General features: G+C 35.5%; 1 protein-coding gene across 10 annotated transcripts in view; it reads right to left on the reverse strand.

The window, feature by feature from the left end:
- Nucleotides 1-1,747: 1,747 nt before the first annotated feature.
- Nucleotides 1,748-14,983, reverse strand: part of PHF20L1 (PHD finger protein 20 like 1) — an 83,275-nt gene continuing 70,039 nt past the window's right edge. For 7 of the 10 annotated variants that reach the window (XM_057531728.1, XM_057531734.1, XM_057531732.1 and 4 more), the window contains 3 exons: nt 13,105-13,465; nt 11,670-11,835; nt 1,748-9,711 (listed from right to left, as the gene is read on the reverse strand). In XM_057531728.1, the coding sequence (XP_057387711.1) occupies nt 9,569-9,711; nt 11,670-11,835; nt 13,105-13,465 (670 nt within the window). In that variant the 3' untranslated portion in view covers nt 1,748-9,568. The remainder of the gene's footprint in view (nt 9,712-11,669; nt 11,836-13,104; nt 13,466-14,983) is intronic. The other 3 variants (XM_028168193.2, XM_007188900.3, XM_057531730.1) reach the window with 1 other exon arrangement.

Below are 14,983 nucleotides of genomic sequence, written 5' to 3' on the forward strand. Positions count from 1 at the left end.
GCCTGTTTTCCCAAAGCACAGAGTGCCTCATTCTGTTCTTCATCCTGAATTCCTCGCAGGGTGCATTGTGAGTCATTGACTGCAGTGGCTGACAACTTAATCCTTGTAGAACTGGGTGGTGAGCAATGCTTTGTCCTTCGTTTGTGACCAGAAGCCTGACGCTCCTGAATCACTGCTCCTCCTCACTTTCGACTCTTCAGGTCTTGAGCAGTATGTGTTTTGCTGTATTATTTTCTGCAATAGAGGAATGTGATGCTGACATTTTAATTTCCATGGTGGCTCTCCTTTTGCTTTCAGGAAGGCTCAGCCTATTTTCTAATGCTTTAGACAGCTTCTTAAGTCACTCACTTTTCTTCTCTGGTTCATTTTGACTGGTACTGTTTGCTGGATTTGAGTTTCTCTCTTTCCCCTTTTCCTTATGGAAAATACATACATTTAACATCTATGTCTCTAGGTTTTGTCCTTTTGGGTCTCTCAAGTTGGAAGAGATAAAAATCATGAAGCTCAGGGACTGGCAGAGCATCAGTTATTCAGCCCAATCTTGTCTGCTGCCATTTCCTCTGCTGTCACAGTCAAGGCATTCTGCCGTCCAATCAAGAAACCGAACACGGATGCTGTCTTGTTCTGCCCGGCTTCCCTTCAATGGGTTTCTTATCTGTGTGCCTTAACTTTAGAGTCATCATTTGATAAACTGCTCAGGCATGTTCCTCAGGGCATAAGTACTATCTGTACTTCTACCTCTGCTTGAAGGTGGCTGCCTCACCTTGAAACTCACTGAAATTACTTGGAATGTTCTGTGCTGATCTTCCTGGTCCAATCTTCTCACATCTGTCTAGACTTTCTGTAAGCATCCCACACAATGGCCCTTTCAAGGTGTTGGAGAGAAGACATTTTCCTTTACTCTTCTAGGTTCTTCTCGCTAGTCCAAGAATTAAGTCAACAGGAGACAAATTAACAGGGGAAAATCAAAAGTTTAATAACATGTACACATGGGAGAGACCCACAAGAACTGAATAATGTGCCAAAATGGCCTAAATCCTCACTTTAAATACTATCTTCGGCTACAGACAAACAAGGATATTAGGGGTAGTGATTTGGGACTTCAAAGGGGAGGAAAGCAATTGGCATGGAGATGGAAAAGCAAATGTTTGGTAAACAAATGCTTGCTGGGCCAGGCAGACACAATGAGACCCAGAGTGGACTCTGATCTCCAGGCCCTGCTGAGTTCCCCCACCCACCTCAGCCCATATGCTTTGCAGAGATCTCCAGGGATAGCTCTGTTCTGGAACAAGCCCAGTATCTAAATTCTCTTAGGCAGTTACGAGGAAGCTCAAAGTTTCTTGCTGAGTCTTTTGGGCCAATCTTGATTGTTTTCAGCTCAAAATAACCCACATTGCTGAAGAGACATTTGGGGGTGGCAAACTTTGCTCCCCTATAAAGGGATGGTTCCCCCTCACTCTTACTATGAGCCCTCCATTTGTGGCTTTAAGATGGAGCTTCTCAATAGTCTCCTGATACCCTTACATTTCATCTACCTATAAGGTCTCCTTAGTTTCCTCCCTAGAAAATATTTGGAAATATGCAAAAATTCTAGGATTAATAAGTGAGTTTGACAATGTCATAGGATACAAGATATAAAAAATCAATTTTATTTATATTCTAGTAATTAAACATCTGAAAACAAAATGGAGAAAACAGTTCCATTTACAATATCAAGAAGAATAAAATACTTAGAAATAAATTTAACAAGTGCAAAATCTGAACACTGAAAACTACAAAATTTTGCTGAAAAAAAAATACAGAAATTCTAAACAAATGGAGAAGCACAGCATGCTCTTGGATCAAAAGACTCAATAGTGTTAGAATGGTAACTGATCTGTAGATTCTGTGCAATTCCTGTCAAAAGTCCAGCAGGTTTTTAAAAGAAGGTAACAAATCTGATCCTAAAACTTTTATAGAAATGCAAAAAAACCAAAATTGGCAAAAACAGGTAAGAAAGAACATAATTAAAGGAATTACACCACCCAAATGATTCCAAACCTTACTCTTAAGCTACAGTAATCAAGATAGTGTGACATTTGCATAAGGACATATAGATCAATGGGAAGAGGATAAAGAGTGTGGAAATAAACCTACATAATTATGGTCAACTGATTTTTTTGACAAAGGGACCTAGGTAATCCAAAGGGAAAATAATATTTTTAACAAAAGGCACTGGAGCAATTGGATATCTACTTGCAAATTAAAAGGATGTATCACTTCACACCTATTAAAATGGTTAACATCCAAAACATTGGCAAACACCAAATAAACACTGGCAAGGAAGGATGTGGAACAACAAGAACTCTCCTTCATTCAATTGACCGTATTTTTTTAGGTCGATTTCTAGATTCCCTTTTCTATACTATCAATCTACATCTCTATCTTTATGCTACTTCTACACTGCCTTGGCTACTATAGCTTAATAAGCCACCAAATCAGAAATTATATGTCCCTCAACTTTAGTTCTTCCCTTTTAAAATTGTTCGGGGTATTCTAGGTCCTTTACATTTCCATATAAAATTTAGAATCAGTTCACTAATTTCTATTTCAAAAAGTCTGCTGGGATTTTACTTGGGATTGCATTATATCTATCAATCCATTTTGGGAGAACTGACAAATGTTAACAGTACTGTGTCTTCCAATCCATGTTCTTAGAGTATCTTTCTATTCATTTATCTCATCTTTATTCCAGGCATTGTTTTGTAGTTTTCTGTGTACAGGTTCTGCATGTTTTCAGATTTACTGTTAAGTATTCTTTTTTTTATGCTATTGAAAATGGCATTTAAAAAATTCTAACTTCCAATATCTCCTTGCTAATGTATAGAAACATTAGTTCTAGTGGCATTTTGATAGGCTCCTTAGACTTTTCCAGGTACACAGCACATCACCTGCAAATGTTTCTTCTTCCTTTCCAAGTGCTATGCCTTTTATTTTTCCGCCTTTATTGCCCAGTGCCATATTGCACTAGCAGGACCTCCAGATTAATGTTGGATAATAATGGTGATAGTGGATATTCTGGACTTGTTCCTTTAGAGAAAAGTATTCATTTACCATTATGGAGTTTAAGTTTCTTGATAGATGCCCTATATTGTTATGCAAATTCTTTTCTATTCCTTTTCTGGTAGTTTTTAATCATGAATGGATGCTGAAATTTATGAAAACCTTTATCTTAGTGAGATTAACATAATTTCATTATTTTATTGACATTAAACCAACTTTGTATTGGTTTCCTTGTATTGGTATTCCTGTGGAATACCCAACTTGATCTTGATGTATTATCCTTACTGTATATGACTGGGTTCACATTGCTAACAGTTTGTGGGGACTGTGTCTATGTTCAAAAGGGGTATGTATTAGTCTGTAATTTCCTTTCCTTGCAGTGTTTTTTTCTAGTTCTGGCATGAGGTCAAAGTTGGTCTTGAAACAAGTGTTCTTTTCTTCTCTATATTCTGTCAGTGCTTGTGTAAAATCAAGTTTTCTTCCTTAAATGTTTGATAGAAGTCACATTTAGGCCTGGAGTTGTTTCTTTTTTTAAAGAAGGGATTGGGTCTTTTTTTTTTTTTTAATTTGTTTATTTCTGGCTGTGTTGGGTCTTCGTTGCTGTGCGCGGGCTTTCTCTAGTTGCAGCGAGCAGGGACTACTCTTCATTGCAGTGCGCGGGCTTCTCATTGTGGTGGCTTCTCTTGTTGCAGAGCACGGGCTCTAGGCGCGCGGGCTTCAGTAGTTGTGGCTTGCGGGCTATAGAGAGCACAAGACCTGGAGTTCTGAGGGAACATTTTCAATTTCAAATTCAATTTATTTAATTTCTTTTTTTTTTAATTAATTAATTTATTTATTTATTTATTTTTATTTTTGGCTGTGTTGGGTCTTCGTTTCTGTGCGAGGGCTTTCTCTAGTTGTGGCAAGTGGGGGCCACTCTTCATCGCGGTGCGTGGGCCTCTCACTATCGAGGCCTCTCTTGTTGCGGAGCACAGGCTCCAGACGCGCAGGCTCAGTAGTTTTGGCTCACGGGCCTAGTTGCTCCGCAGCATGTGGGATCTTCCCAGACCAGGCCTCGAACCCGGGTCCCTGCATTAGCAGGCAGATTCTCAACCACTGCGCCACCAGGGAAGGCCCTCAATTTATTTAATTTCTTGAGTCAGTTTTGCTAACTTGTATCTTTTGAGGAATTTCTCTGTTTCATGTAAGCTGTTAAACTTATTGGCACTGGTTTTTCATAATACCCTTTTTTAATAAATTGTATGTTGGATGTTTTAATGTTCCCTCTTCCATTCTAACTTCCGATCAGTCTATGTAAGAGTTAACCAATTTTATTGTTCTCTGCAAAGAATCAGCTTTTTCATTTATATTGATGCTTCCCTACTATTTGTCCATTTAGTATTTCATTGATTTCAGCACATTTCTTTCCTTTTCCATTTATTTTTGTTGTAATTTGTTCGTTTTTCTAGTTTTTTAAAAAATCTTAAACCAGTGATTTTGTGCCTTTTATATTTAAAATGTCTATTTTTTTAATTGAGGTATAATTGACATTAGTTTCAGGTGTACAATAAGATTCAATATTTGTATATATTGCTAAATGACCACAAGTCTAGTTAAAATCTGTACCTTGCTTTTTATTATAAGCATTTAAAACTGTAAATTTCCCTCTAATATTGAGCTGCATCCCACAAATTTTAACATGATGTATTTTCATTTTCATTCAATTAAAAATATTTTCTAATTTTACTTGTAACTCTTTTGAGTCATGGATTGTTTTACAAGTATGTGATAATTTCCAAACACTTTGGGTTTTTTTCAGATATCTAATACTGATTTCCAGTTTAATTTCATTATTGTTGGAGAACATGTTATGCATTTCAATTTTAAATGAGTTGAGACCTGTTTTATAGCCTAGTATGTAGTCCATCTTTTTGAGTGTTCCATGTGTATTAAAAAGGAAATTTGTATTCTCATGTTGTTGGGTGGAACATTCTATCAGTGTCAATCAGGTCAAGTTGAGTGTTCATCTTTGTTCAAGTCTTCTATCCTGATTTTCTGTCTACTTGTTCTATCAATTAGTTAAAGGAGGGCTAAAATCTTCAACTATAATTGCAGATTTTTCTATTTTCTATTCAGTGATATTAGTGTTTGCTTCATGTATTTTGATACTCTATTAAGAAGCCTATAAATACGTTTTAAAAGTGCAATTTATTTTGTGTGTATGTGGAGAAAAGTACAAGAGGATGACAAAGGCCTGTAAGTATAAAAGAAGATAACATTCTATTAGGAAGCAAACTGGAAAGGCAAAAAACAGAATATAAAATTTGTAAAATTTTCAAATGTTAAAGAAGAGCTTGCTCATGTATTTTTAAAATAGATGTTGGTAAGTAGCAAAATTGTACTGATTCTATTGCATACATTTTAAAATGATAACAGGTTGATTTTAATAGGCCAATATTTACAAATCAGAAATCACACTCTTTGCAACTGTTTAAATTTATGATGAACAATTTCAAATTGCAGAATCAAAGCCCCACTGCCCATAGCACTGTTCTCAATTGTGTGTATTTACCTTGGCTTTTTCCTCCCCTTCCCTACTTTTCCCTCTTCCTCACTCCAACTTCCTTAGATGACCTCTTAAATAAACGAAATACACTTAAGTCTTGTCTCCAGATCTCCAGGTACCAGAAATGAATTACAATTTTTCAAAATTCCCACAGAGAGGTCACAGCCAAAAAACATTCAAAGACCACCGCTTTAATTAACATATATATTCTATGTCCCCCAAACCGCTCATGCCTGTTCCACTACAGGAAATATATTATTCACTGACGTGGTTCCTGCACGTCAGTACAATGCGGGATACTATAAGAGGCCGTCAACAATGGACTGCTTCTCTTAGGAAGAGAAATTGAAACCTGAAGGATTGTCTGCATTTATAGAGACACAACAAACAAAGGAGAATTTTCCAGAAGAGGAAAATAATATGAAGGCGAGAGATGGAAACAAGCATAGTCTATCTAAACAGTGAGGCTATATTTAAATGGATTTGAGAATTGGTTAGGTAAAATACAAAAGATCCAGATTACACAGACCTGACTTGGTTTGAAATAGGGAGTCACTAATGATATCAGAAAACAGAAATGACAAGAATAGGTGAAACACACCTGCTAGGAAAAGAACATGAGTTTGAATAGCACAGGGTTTGCGTCTTGAACCTGCCACTAACCTATGACAAGTCTCTAAATGTTTCTAAACCTCAGCTTCTCCATCTTAAAAATGATCCTGTCTTACCTCTCCACAAAAGAACTAAATTAGATGCTGCAGGTAACAGGTACAATACCTGGCACAGAGGAGTCACTCAGTGTTAATCCCCTAGGTTGACAGTGACCATTCTGATGAATCAGAATGAAGACAAAATTAAAATTTCAGAAGCCCACAGTAATACCTCCATGACATGATTTTATAAAAAACGCTGCACTACTGGTGGGATTGAGAAGGAGGAAGATGACCCCATCCATTTTGAGGAACCAGCACATCTAGTGAAGAAATGGATAAGGGGGAGGGACTGCAAGTTTCAAGCCGGGGCTCGTAGGGTGGTGATATTACAGCAGAGACAGTGAAGCTGGCAGGAGACCCAGTTGGCTGGAGGGGAAATGGGCTCCTTCATTTTGAACATACAGAATATGAACACCTGAGAGGACATAAGTCAGTGGAAATAAGGTGAGTGTTAGGAAAAAGGATTTTACCTGAAATTATGAGAATAATCAATTTCCTTTAAGGAAAGCGTGCACTACTCTTAAGTTTGAAAATAATAAGTCAGTAGAAACACACAGGAGTATGAAGAAGTACAAATTATACTTATCAGTACCATACTAAGAAGGATCCTTCCCCACCAACGTCAGTCTATTCTGTCCGGGTAGCAATGAACAGTTATCTTTTCAAGAAACACCCTCTCTAGTTTATTGCTCATATTTAAATATATATACTCACATTTTTAAAGTAAGACTAAGTGGAAAGAAAACTCATCTGAAACCTCACACAATGGACTTACTTCTCAAAAATGAATTCACTTTCCTAAATAAGGAATGACTCGGCCTGCTACTTGCTAAAAGGCTTCAACCAATTGTTGATATTCTCTATATTAAGTGGGTATGTGCGTACAAGTAATTTGATACAGATTTACTTTAAAAATGTAAAGTAAAAATTCAGACTCCCAATTCATATGCATAAAAGCAGAGCAAAAATTCAATATTCTAATTATTAGTTGAACTTCTAGTTTGCTGGCTGCTAACAAATAAAGTGATCTAATTTTAAGATACTCCAAGAACAAATGCACATTAACTTAACTGTGGTCATCAGGGATTAAGAATATGAGTGTCACTGGGTACAAAGGGTCCTCTGTGCATGTGACAAGAATCTAGGCAACACCGCTATTCACAGCCTGTTAAGGATGCTACTTGCTCCATTCTGAAAAAAAAGATATAAATTAAATGTCTAGAATTTAACCATAATAGGGAAAAGATTAGAGCCATTATTTTAAAACACAAGTGAAAGACAAAGTATCAATCTTGAAATACAGACATTAGCAAATTTACTCCGCACATGAAATATAGGCACTATTATTTTTACTTTAATATGCAAATTTAATAACTACCTCATATCCCTCTACTAAAGCTTTTCATTTCTCAGTAAGATTTTTGACAAAGTTAATGTATCATAAGTAAATACACAGGGCTGCATTTTATGTCTGTGATCTTTGGCACATTTGTCAAGTTGGAGAATGTCAAAAGGCAATAAAAATGTCTAATGACTGTTTTGCACATTCTTTTAATCATCTTTACATCAAAATATAAGGCTGCAAAAAGGCAAGCTGAAATTTTATGATATGTGGAATTGTTTTAATAAAGAGTTTTACATACAGTACCTTACATATAGAACAGTGTGTTTGCAAATTTAAATAATATCTGAATGTACAGTGGCATGTATTCTTATCAAAGATAAATTCAAGTTTACTGTCCATCAGTTCTAAAATGCATTTATACAGATTGCTAGAACTGATCAACAGAACGAGGCATAAAATATTCAAGTGTTATATGTCATCAAATAGCCTCCTAACAGTCTTTTTTCCTCTTTTTAAAAAAGTTTCAAAACCTGTACATACATTTTTAATTTTTAAAAACAGTCTGTTAAAAGGTAACATTTCATGTTAACCACCAATTCTTATAGTCTATAGTAATAAAACTAGATATGTGTAGATATAAATATGTGTAGATTATGTACATATGTACGTTGAGTGTTTGTTTCAAACAAGCACACACACTTAACGCATACCTGCACGCAGAGCACTGGGGGCAGCACACAACTCACAAGAGCACTGGCAGACGGGAGGACCTGGGCTCGAAATCCAGCAAGAGCTGACACAGCAACTGAGTTGCCTTTGGTTTCAGAAATCTGTCCATTTGTGATCAAAGCTAAGAGTTTTGAGTGCGTATGTATTTTTTAAAAATAAAATTCATCTTCAGAAATGAAGCTTTTCCAGTATTCCACTACCAGCAGTTAAAAAATCCACAGCCACAAATTATTTTGATATTTTTGTCACTCCTCATCCCAGCTGAGGTTATTTACAACTTCTTTTTTTCTGAAGGCAAATCCAAGCATACTCAGGATCAAACTGTACGTTGAAACCTGAATACTGAAATTTGACTATATATATTCTCTATATAGTATATGTGATATATGCGTTTCTCATGGGCTGATGGCATTATGTAAGACTTGGGTGAGAGAACTCCCACAGGATTTAAATTTCTCTTTCCAGCAGTATCATCATCATTTGGCACACTGAACCTTCTGCGAGCCATTCTGTTTTTTACAGTGAGCTTAATGCCAGCAATAAACTCCAATTATTTTGTTGTTTGTTTTTAAAATATATTCATAATGAAGTAAGAATTCCACAAATGTTTTCCTCAGAAGTGAGACTTCTACTGTCAGTTTTCTGATTAAGGACATTCATCACCTAAGAAACAGCTCATGATCCTATAAAAGTTTCAATACTCTAAACTTCGGTGCAGCTAGATCAACTGCAGAGAAGACAGTTCTTACAACAAGCTTATAGAACTCTCCAGAATTTAAATTTCCTCTACAATTTTGGTTTGGGCCAAATGTTGGTTTATAAACATAGATCTTTCTACTAAAAACTATGTAATACACCATATTTCTTTCTACAGGTATCTCGAGCTTCATGTCAGCAACTTTTCAAAAATCCTGCCAATCTGATTCCCTTAGCACAGATTATATTCTACCTCCACTGATGCTTGGAATATGACACGTTATCATTTGTATCTAGCTCATAAATTTTTTTAATATTAGCTTCCTTGATAAAGTTGTTCTTCATTTTCCTTTCCAAGGTGCCATCCTATTGATGTCACAAATCAGTAAATGACCAAACATCACTAAGCTTTTTAACCATCCACTTAGCAGCCGTGTGGATAATAAAAATTAGTCGACTGAACAGAGCCACATTCTTTGCATTAGGTGTTCACTGCTGTCATACAGAGCAGAGAGTTGCTATTTGTTGTACTTTGCCCATGTCAATTAGGAGCTGCTTGATGTGGCGTTTAAGTTGGGGCAGCCTCGCGAGAGGATCAGGTGGCTCCAACTCCCCTGTGAAATCAAGCCAGCTTTCCAGAACTAAAAGAGAGAAGAGAAGAACAAACACATTTAAACGGCAACTGAAAACACAGTCAAAACATGGTATAATTAGAAGGCTGAAAAAGTGATGGAGAAAGAGTTCACTTCCCTTTCGCTAGAAAGCCAATCTACAGAAGTCACTTCTGAGCAGTCAAGCATCCTCTACACCTCATCCCACAAGAGTTCTAGCCCCTCTTAGTAACCTTTATCTGTTGTTTTATCTGTCGTCATTTTAGGTAATTTTTCCTGTTAAAGATATAAAGTAACTGCATTTTGAGTGTCTCCTTTTACTCTCTTCTGGAACAGGAAACAATATTCCCTGTTCCTGCTCAAGCTTTCTATTAATTTGGGCTTAAATCATCTCCATTTTAAATGAAACTTAGCTACTCTAACCATTTTTGTAAATCTAGAAGTTCTTTTTAACAAAGGAAAGGAGGTAGCAATTTCTTAGTGTCCTTTCATTCCCATTATTTTATCAGTACTTTAAAAAAAAAAAAGAAGCATATTAGAAGTTCAGGCAGAATGCAATTAATTACATTCTATACTTTTTATTAATAATAATAGGAGATAGCATCAAGTTGCATTTTCTTCTTCTTCAAAAATCTACTTAAGGGCTTCCCTGGTGGCACAGTGGTTACGAATCCGCCTGCCAATGCAGGAGACACGGGTTCGAGCCCTGGTCCAGGAAGATCCCACATGCCGCGGAGCAACTAAGCCCATGCACCACAATTACTGAGCCTGCGAGCCACAACTACTGAAGCGCGCCTAGAGCCCATGCTCTGCAACAAGAGAAGCCACCTCAATGAGAAGCCTGCACACCACAACAAAGAGCAGCCCCCGCTCCCCTCAAATAGAGAAAGCCCGCGCACAGCAAGGAAGACCCAACGCAGCCAAAAATAAATAAATAAAATAAATAAATTTATATATAAAAAAAACTACTTAAAACTAACTAAAATAACTCTACAATTGGCTTATAACCAAATGGAAGATGCTTCTGAAATGGGTTTCCATTTCTTCTTTTCACAGGGAAAAACGAAGCAGTAGGAACTCTAGCTTACTGGGGGATGAAAGTAGCACATACTTTTGCAAATAAAAAAAGGGGGGGGCAGGAGATACAATCTATAAGGTTAAAAAAAATGGAGTCAAAAAGCATAGGAAAACACTAGATTAGGAATCGAGTAATCTAAATTACTCTATTTTCTCAACTATAAAATGGGGATAATATTTTTCCTGTCCACTCCTTAGGGCTCCAGTGCAATAAAATTTTTAAATATAAAAGAAAAACATTTGAAAATGTGTATGCAAACTTAAGGTTTATCTGCTTAACCTTGCAAGAGTTCTTTGTTGTTAATTTCACTTAACAAACACTGTCCAAAGTGAAAACAAAATGTTTTCCCCCATATTTCAAATATGCTTAAAGTCTTTATGCTGACTTCCAAAAAAAAACACAGTTCAATGAAAATATTCATTGAATAATATTATTTATTGAATAATATTATTTATTGAAAAATAGTATTTATTGAATAATATTATTCAATGAATAATAATAATATTATTATTCATTGAATAATATTATTCAATGAATAATAATATTATTATTATTCATTGAATAATATTATTCAATGAATAATAATATTATTATTATTCATTGAATAATAAATATTCCATATGGTATATACTGTGCCTGGCAAGTGGGCAATATTTAATAAATATCCATCTTAAAAAAAAAAATCCCTAAAATATCCAGTCATATTGTCTTGAGACTAAAAGACCCTAAACGCCAGATGTGTTAAATACAATGTAAAGGGAGCAGCAAAGCTCCATCAGCATGGACAGCATCTGTAGTTTTTGTCCCATAATTTCAAAAGCTTCAAATAACTTCAATTAAATTATTCAAAAGTGCAATAAACACACTTTACAGACTACAGCAATTGTATTTCAGTTCTTTCTTAAATTACCATCAACTTCTTTTTCTATCAGGTCCATCCTGCTGGTGACTTCATTCTGCACATTCTCTATGTGTGTAAGGAGATTGAGTTGCCACTGAAGATGTGAGTCTCCCGGGTCTTCAGTGCCCTTTTTATCATTATAAACAAATACTGTATTCCTTTCAGCTGAATTCTTCTCCAAAGAGCCAACAGAAAAAACAAAGAATTGGATGAAATGTAATGTCATAAAGGGAAAGACGCATTAAAAACCTCATTACCCACAATGATCGGTAAAATCCAACCTGACTCCCAGAATATTTTTAAAGGAAGTACTAGCACATAACTAAATTACATCTGATGGTCCTGAAAAGCAGACATGCCTGCTATGTCTCTTCACAATGTCTAGCAGAGTGCTACACAGGGTAGAAGGCCTTCAATAAAACCTGCTGAAGAAATGAAGGAGCTGATTATATTCTGTAACTAGAAAGCCCAGCTAATTGACTGACCCCTTCCTCAGTTAATCTAAGCTGTGTCACAAGTGGAGTGAAGGCAAAAAACAGTGATGGAAAAAAATTAAGATAGTTGGCAAAGGCTAGTATAAAGCATAATTAACTGCAGACTGGACTTTATTATTGCAGCTAAATCAATGAGGTGAGGGAAAGAGAAAAACCCCTTAAAAACTTAAAAAGTGCAGACTGCTTAACACACACACAAAATCTGACCTCAGTTTCACCAGCGATAACTCACTTCATAAGAGGGATATTAATTTGACAAAATAATTTACCACAAAATTTCAGGTAATATAAGCTTTTCAAATTCAGTTAAGGATTTATTTATAGAACTTACTTGATAAAAGAGGCCAGAAAAATAAAGAACTAATTTTAAAGCAGTATTGCTAATTGAAAAATCAATAAAAAATGAAGGCACGACATCTCTAAGTTGTGAACAAGAAATAAGTTTATAAATATTCAATATACACAGAGCTATAAGAATTCAACTTACTGCATAATGTGATTGATATGCATATACAAATATGCTGTAATTTTTAAAAAGATGATTTTTTAGATAAAAAGTGCCACTTTTTATCTAAAACACATACAAAAGGAACACAAACTATATTAATATATACACACCCATAAGCAATTTCATGTTTTCACACGTAGACATTCTCATTTGGAAAAAAACTTGGCTCATGGTTTTTAGAGGCATCTAAGTGTACTTATAAACTTGAAACTTTTGTTAAGGCAAAAGTTTAACGAATTACTACATTTCTGAATTAGGGGATAATTAAATGTTCATATGGCCAGTGTTTTCTTGTAGCAAAAGCAAAAAATGTCTTTACCCTAACAAGGTACTTGTGAACTTGGAAATATAAGTAAAATCTGGGAACTCAGTATGTTTTATTTCACAAAATTTTCCTTTGTTCTATCGTATTTCCAAGCAAAGACAAATGAACTAGTTATACCTTTCTGGCCATTCCATCTTCTTTTACTGGGTATTGTAAACGGTTTTTCTCTCTCATGTGAAATTCCTGTTCTTCTTCAAAACTACTAATATCATCATCATCTGAGCTCCCAGGGTCTGCGAGAGTTTTGCAGTCTTGACCAAAACTTTGTGGCTTTTGGTAGCTGTGTTCACTTGTTATATACGTTCCCTCCACTTTTAGGGGCAAACGAGGTGGTTCTTTATGGTTCTGTACATGATACTTCTTTTCTTCCACATTAACTGTGTCTTGCACCATTAGTTTTTTTTCTACCCCAGCAATTACTTGATCTTTCCTCTTCCCAGAACAAGCCCAGAGACGAAGGTCAGGATGATGTTTATTCCTTAAAATAAAGTTGGAGAAACAGCAGTTCAGAAAAAAAAAAAGTCCAGTAACAAGTATAATGCCACAATAAATTTCAGAATGTAAAATTACACAGTTAACCCTCAGTTATCCATGCCTTTTGTATGCTCAGTGTACTGACTTAGGTGGACTGATCCCCACCTCTCTATTGAAGACCTAGACCACTGCCAAGCGAACAAGGTGAGGAGGAGGTCAGCCACTCAAGACAAAAGTAAAGGTACTTTCTAGGTTAACCTGCCCCAGAATTTCATCCAAAATGTAAATTTTCATAATTTTATAGAAATAAAACTCAGGTAGAAAAGCAATAATGAATGTACTTTTGTGATAATTCACATCATCATTTGATATGTGCACTTCTTTTACTGATTTTTCACTGTATTTTTTAAAATTGTACAACATGAAAAACTTTTACATGAGCATATTTTAACATCTTAAGTCAATCAAAAAGTGATACTTCCTCATGACAAAAAATTCAGATTATAAATGTGTACAAAGTAAAAACCTCCCTGCCATGGCAATCATAGATAACTGAAGTATAATCTTCCACACTTTTTCTGTACATATAAAATTATTTTTTAAGTGGGTAAGCACACACTTTTTCTTTTTACACAAATGGGGCTCCCATACAATTTGCCTTCTTCATATATAACACGTAAGGGCATCTTGCCTTGTCAGTACATAGAGATTTTCCCTTACTTTCACTCTAGTAGCTGAACAGTATTAATGTGCTGCAGTCTAGTCTCACCAACCAATTCCCCGCCAATATACGTGTGTGTGTGTTTGCATGTGTGTACCTCTGCACACAAGTGGGAATTTATCAGATAAATTTCTAGATATGAAATGCCTAGATAATGTATGCACATTTTAATTCTGACAGGTACTGCCAAAGTGGCCTCCAAAGAGGCTGTACTAATTACATGCTCACTAACAGTCCATGACAATATCCCTTTACCCCCATCCTCACTAAACATGTGAGCATGATATCGCATAGTTAATTCTGTAGTAATTAAAATTCTGTAGTAAGCAAAAGAGGAATCCATTCATCATATTCCGTAGTAAGTAAAAGGAGGATATTCTGGAGTAAGTAAAAGGAGGATATTCTGGAGGCATAAACCTTTCAGAAGGCTCAATAATGTTTGTGAACTGATAATTTCCAAATTAGATAAATACCAGGAGACAAATTAGTTTTCTTTCTAATAATAAGCTTTGTTTCTGAAATTATAAATTTTATCTTTTGAACTCCTAATAGTTTAATAGCCAGAAAATACAAAAATTCTTCAACAGTAAAAGGCATAGTAGAAGGAAAGCTAGATTTGTAATTCAATAGTCCAATGTGTTGAATACTGCTGTGCCTTAGAGGAGGAGTTTGGACAAGTTACAGAACCTCTATCTTTGACTACCCATCTATCAAACAAAGTAAGAACTTTATTGTAAGGATTAAATGAAATAGCACATGAAACCACCAATTTCAGGTTTTGTAGTAGACTTCCAATAAATA

This window comes from Balaenoptera acutorostrata, chromosome 17 (assembly GCF_949987535.1).
Source record: "Balaenoptera acutorostrata chromosome 17, mBalAcu1.1, whole genome shotgun sequence".
Classification (NCBI taxonomy): Eukaryota; Metazoa; Chordata; class Mammalia; order Artiodactyla; family Balaenopteridae; genus Balaenoptera; species Balaenoptera acutorostrata.